This window comes from Trichosurus vulpecula, chromosome 1 (genome assembly GCF_011100635.1).
Source record: "Trichosurus vulpecula isolate mTriVul1 chromosome 1, mTriVul1.pri, whole genome shotgun sequence".
NCBI lineage: Eukaryota > Metazoa > Chordata > Mammalia > Diprotodontia > Phalangeridae > Trichosurus > Trichosurus vulpecula.
The window spans coordinates 406,672,340-406,678,339 of record NC_050573.1 but is presented as its reverse complement, the minus strand read 5'-3'; the positions used below and the strand labels follow the sequence as shown (position 1 = coordinate 406,678,339).

General features: G+C 37.8%; 1 protein-coding gene across 1 annotated transcript in view; it reads right to left on the bottom strand.

The window, feature by feature from the left end:
• Positions 1 to 3,970: 3,970 nt before the first annotated feature.
• The window catches only part of C7 (complement C7), a 69,755-nt gene continuing 67,725 nt past the window's right edge, over positions 3,971 to 6,000 (bottom strand). Inside the window, exon 18 of the mRNA XM_036736015.1 lies at positions 3,971 to 4,338. Coding sequence (XP_036591910.1) covers positions 4,154 to 4,338 — 185 coding nt within the window. The 3' untranslated portion in view covers positions 3,971 to 4,153. The remainder of the gene's footprint in view (positions 4,339 to 6,000) is intronic.

Here is a 6,000-nt window from a genome sequence, read left to right as displayed (position 1 = left end):
AAGAGGAAAATGAAGTGGGGGTTGAAGAGGGGAGGAAGCTGAATTACTTAAACTTATTAGCAGCATAATATTTTTTTTAAATCATCTGCCTTTAAAGATTTTCAATATTTCAATACACCTGAGATCTTATCAATGTTACTATTTCCTCCAATAATGCATACTGGCAACACATTCATGTCTACCTATCCTTTGAATCTCTTACCTGGACTTTCCCATAAATCCACCTGGTGGACCAGTGGCCTTCTCCTCACTTCCTTGATATTTCAGAGTCTTTGCATTGGCCATCACCTATGACTAGAAGATACTCTCCTCATATATGATTAATAGAATTCCATCAATCAAGATTCAACTCAAACACTGCCTTTATCATGAAGTTTCTCCTGATCTCACCTGCTAGTGTCCTCTCTCCTTATCATGTATTTAAGTTCATTATATTTATATGCATTTAATCTATTTATATTTATTCTATTAACATATGTACTTATCTCTCCTGTTCAAATGTAAACTTCTTAAGGGCAGAGATTGTTTCATTCTTTTTATTTCAATCCCCAGTGCCTGTTAAATAGTAAGTGCTCCATAAATAAGTGATTGATACCAATGGAGCATATCCAAAAAGATGTCTTCAGGTTACCCTTTGCTATTCTTATAGGATCAAACCATTTTGATGAGGGGAAAGTAATGGAAAGGTTGGTGTTTAGTAATATGAGTTTGGCAACTCTGTACAAAAGAACTCAAAATTAAATTCAGGAAAGCATATCATTTTCAAGCTCCTAAATTATAAGGACAAAGATGATGCTATGAGCAGCCAAGAAAAAAAGTAGCATCATTAAATCATATTTAACAAAGTTTCTATAAAAATAAGAAATGGCACAAGCTTGAATAATCTACGTCCAAAGTTGAGAAATATGACTTGATGCTCATACTGAGTTTTCAGCAGAACTATACATGCTTTTCAATGACAAAAGATGGACATTTAAAATCAAGGTGACAGCACAATTCCTTTGGGGAAGAAAACTCAACCTCAGAGAAACTTTTAAAAGGCTTTCAAAAAATCAGCAACTGGTCTAAGGATAGGAACAAAGAGTTCTCAAAAGAAAAACTACTAAGCAATCATTGACGGGTTATTCTAAAATCGCTAATAAGAAGAATAATTAAAATCAAACCTCCCTAGGGTTTCACTTAATTCCCACTAAACTGGCAAAGATGATAAAAGACAAATCAATGTTGGAGGAGCTATGTGAAGGAAGGCAAACTATTTGTGAACTATTTGTAGCTGGCCCAATCATTCTGGAAAACAAATTGGACTTAGGTGAGAAAAATTAATTAGTTCTTTATAACTTTCCACCCAAAGATCCCATTCTTGGGAATAAAAACCACCAAGTAGATTGTTCTGGGCTGAGCCTGACTCAGGCCAGTCCCCTGATGGTTTAAGTTTGATTCTATAACAAAATGAGACACTCACAAGTTATTCATCAGATTTATTTAGCAATAGCAAGATAAGAATATTCAATGAGAATAGAAATTGAGAATCCTTTGTGATGATTCAGCTGAAAAACCTCTCATCATCATTCACTGAGTGTCAAGCATCTTACCTCTATACCCAGGAGATGAGGAAGTGTTATCAACAGTCTTAGCTATCAGTCCCCTGAGCCAACCAAGTCTCAAGGAAACCTCTCAGCACCTTTTAGGCTACCTCAATCTAGCCTCTGTGGAGAAAAGGGTTAAGCTAATCCTCCTACCAGAGAAGACAAACACAAAAGGTCTCAAATATACCAAACGGTAGGTATCACCACTTTTTGTGACAGCAAAGCATTAGAATCAAAGTGGGTATCCGTTAATTTGGGAATATCTAGAAAAAAATACTGAATATGGATATGATGTAATATTTTATTGTAATAAAAAGATTAAATTAATAATTCTGAGAAATATAAAAAGTCGTGAACTAAGGCAGAGCAACGTAAGGAGAATCAGGAAAACAAGATACACTGTGATTACCAAGTAAATTAAAGGAACAGTAAAACCAAGCTGAATATAATAATGACCAATGTTGATCTCAGAGAAGAAATGAGGAAATATAACCTCTTCTCTCCCTTTAAGTGAACAAGTATGTAATGTCACCCATGCTTTCAGATACAACTGGTTCATTTTGCTTAACTGTCTTTTCTTTGTTTCAAAGAAAGTCTAAAGTAGAGGGGAGACTGGGAGGAAGATGAGTGTAACCAAAAATTACTCTGATGTAAAAAGAAAAAGATATCAGAAGTGGTTTTTTTTTTAAAGAACTCCTCCTCTTTAAAAAAATGAAATGTGATTGGGTTTCACATAAAATTTAATATAAGAATACATTAATCACACACATGTACACACACACATACACACACACACACACACACACACATGCCCATAACCTCCTATGAAGTTTCTCAAAAGGTAAACCTTTAAGAATACTAATTAAGCAATGCTAAAGAACATTCTCTTTTATACAAGTTTGAAAATAATTGTAGTTAAGAATTATGGCCGTTTGTTGCAATTTATCAACAGCAAAGGAATAGAATTGTGTGTATGTGTATATAAATCCATTTCATATTATTTTAATCCCACTCAATTCACTACGCACACCTGCTTTTTCTGTTTCCATGTTGAAGGTGAGAAAGAAAGAGAGACAAATCTTTCAACAAATTTGCTTCAAATTCTGTGAAAAGGATAAGGATATGCACATAGCCCCAAACAGTTGGGAACATATTACCTTGTGAAACTTATTCAGTTTCTCTAATGTGCATGCATTTCCTCAAAACTATGAATAAAGGGGCTCCCATTTTGATCCGCATTAAGAGAAAGGTAAAACAGAAACAACTTTAGGAGAAAATTCTTAATGAGTCACTGCTAAGTTCTTCCCCTTCAAGGGGAAAATAGAGTGCCAGGACTGGAGTCAGGAAGACTCTTTTTCCTGAGTTCAAATCTGGCCTCAGATATTTACTAGCTGTGTGACCCTGGGCAAGTCACTTAACCCTGTTTGCCTCAGTTTCTTCATCTGTAAAATGAGCTGGAGAAGGGAGTGGAAGACCACTCCAGTATCTTTGCCAAGAAAACCCCAAATGGGATCACAAAGAGTAGGACAGGACTGAACAACTTCAAGTTTGCACCTGCCTTATATGTATTTTGAATGTATCTCTATATGTAAATTTTGTCTCCTTCTTTATGCAAATTCCTTGAGGACAGGCACTATCTTGCTTTTGTCTTTATGTCTTTAGTGTTTGAAAGAAAGACTGGCACATAGGAAGTGATTAATAAAATGCTTGTTTGAAGGATTGATATTGATTCAAATGTGTTTGTAATCATTTGAAAAACTGGAAGGTACCTTCTTTCATTATGAAAAAATACATAACACTCTGACCTTTTACCTCTTTAGGCTCCCTGACAAGAAGAGAGTCTATATTTGATTAAATAGGATAAATTGGGAGCAAGTTTACTGCATTGAAGAGAAATAATTATACTTTTTTTCTTTTTTGGCATTCAAGGGCCTTCATCAACTTCCATCTGTTTAAATCAAGCACTTATGGGTTGTGTTTTCCTGACCAATTTGCATAATGTGTTTTATCAGTGGTATGTAAACAGTTTGTCCCTAGTAGAATATAAACTCCTTGGGGGCAGGGAATGGAAGGATTCTTTATTTCTCCTCTAAGATTAATTTCCTTCTGCTCAGTATATATTTTGTATGTCTCCATTTATATAAATTTGTCTCCCCATTGGGAGATCAGGGACTGGTTTTGCCTATTTTTATTTCCCAGAACTTAGCATAGTAACTGATATGCAACAAGTGCTTAATAAATGCTTATTTGATTGATTAATTGGTGTGGTCTGTTGTGAAATGAAAATAAAGAGTCCTTGTTACTAGCTGTGTGACCTTGGGCAAGTCACTTAATTCCAATTGCCCGGCCTTCCCCCCTACAAAAAAAAAAGAGTCCTTGAAGCATATTTTGGAGAATGAAATATTTATGATGTATCTATGGCTGGAATAGTGGGTGGCAGAGCAGGGAGAGAGAATGGACAGGAGAGGCAGACATGTAGCTCCAAGTCTAAAGGGCTGCCCAAATTAAACAGATGCAGAAACGATTTGGAGAGGTCTCAGGCTGAAAACCGAGCAAGTCAATGGCACCTATTTGCTCTTTGCACCACAGGGCTTTATGCTAGTAACGGAGATGCTGAGGCCTTGGCATCTGAGGACACCAGCCTCACATTCAGTCATGGTCTGCTCACTCCCATCTACTTCCACACAAATGCTGAGTCCTCTTTCCACACAATTTGCTGCTGATTCTTGGCACACACATTTATTTATCTGAGCTGGAAAACAGAAGAAAGGGGTTAATCACAAATTGGAAACATTTGTCTCCAAAAGGCACAGATTTGGTGATTTAGAGATTTGCTCCTGGACCAAGCACCAGAGAATTAATGTTCCTTTATTCTACCAAGACTAAATGGGCAGTGGGGCCGATGCCAGTCCTTTTATTGGTTGGAATCCTATGCCGATATTCTTTCCAGTTCTTTATATTCATATTTAAATAGTGATATAAGGGGGAACCAGAACCCTGAATAGACCCACTTCCACCATCACATCTGGTCTATGACACAGGATACCATAAAACCGAAATTATAAAGGTCCATGGGGAAATGAGAAAGAAGTCAACACATTTGGGGAAATGGTCTACATTTCCCATAATGGTCCCAAACTAGGGACTGATGTCTTCCCCTTGAAAGCCAATGGACCAAGTCTCCCTGAAGAGGGTCTTAAGTAGGAGAGACATTAATCCCATACGTCATAAACAGAGCTCAGGGGTTGGAGATACTAACACATCAGCTGCAATGACTTTGGGAGCACAACGTAATGGGCAGCCATTGTCCCTGTAAAGGAAGCAGCTGTGGAATTTTCCAAGCCACAGTATAATACATGTGGCTGAAGTTCAGCACGTCCACCTCAGGTTAAACTTTGCCAGTGATACATAGAAGATAGTAGAGCTAGGCTGGACCAAAAGGCAGTTCAAACTTAGAAAAGTCCGGGAAAGGTCCCTCAAATTCTTAGGTAGGTGCTTTGTACCTCTATTGTAAAAACCTAGAAAACTCTAGGATTTTAAATTGTACTCATACTAAGATCACCAATTACAAGCATTTATTCTCCATATCCAATCAGTTGGCAAACCATCGTAAAATCTCTTGTATAAACCCCTCTTCTCTCCACTGACATTACCACCACCATGGCACAGGCCTTCATTGCCTCATACCCAGACTACCACAATAACCTTCTGGCTGGTCTCACTGCATCAAACCTCCCCCCGCTCCAATTTGTCTTCCATTCAGCTGTCAAATTGATCTTCCAAAAGCACAATTTTAATTAATTTATGTAATTCTAGCGACTTCAGGCTTTCAAAGCCCTCTCAAACCTAGCTCCTTCCTTCCTTTCCCCCATTCTTACTACTTATAGTCCTGCCATGCCCACTACTGGCATGTACTCTATGATCCAGTGGCACTGGCCTCCCTGTTATTCCTTTAACAAGACACTCCAACTCCCACCTTCAGGCATTTTCACTGACTGTCTCTCATGCCTGGAATTCTCTCCCTCCTTATTCTCTACCTCCTGGCTTCATTGGCTTCCTTCAAGTCTAAGCTAAAATCTCACCTCCTAGAAGAAGCCTTTCTTGATCTCTTTCTTGATTGCCTTTCTTCCACTCATACTCTACAATTGATTATGTATAATATATATGTGCTATATGGATAGAGAGAGAAAGAGATACCTTGTTTGTACATAATTGTTTCCATGTTGTCTCCCCATCAGACTGTTAGCGCCTTGAAATCAAGGGCTGTCTTTTGCTTTTCCTGGCAACCCCATTGCTAAGCAGTTTCTGGAATATAGTAGGCACTTACTAAATGCTTGTTTACTGATTCATTAAGTACCTACTATGTGCCAGGCACAACACAAGGCTCAAGGGATACAATGACCCCCCCAAAAAA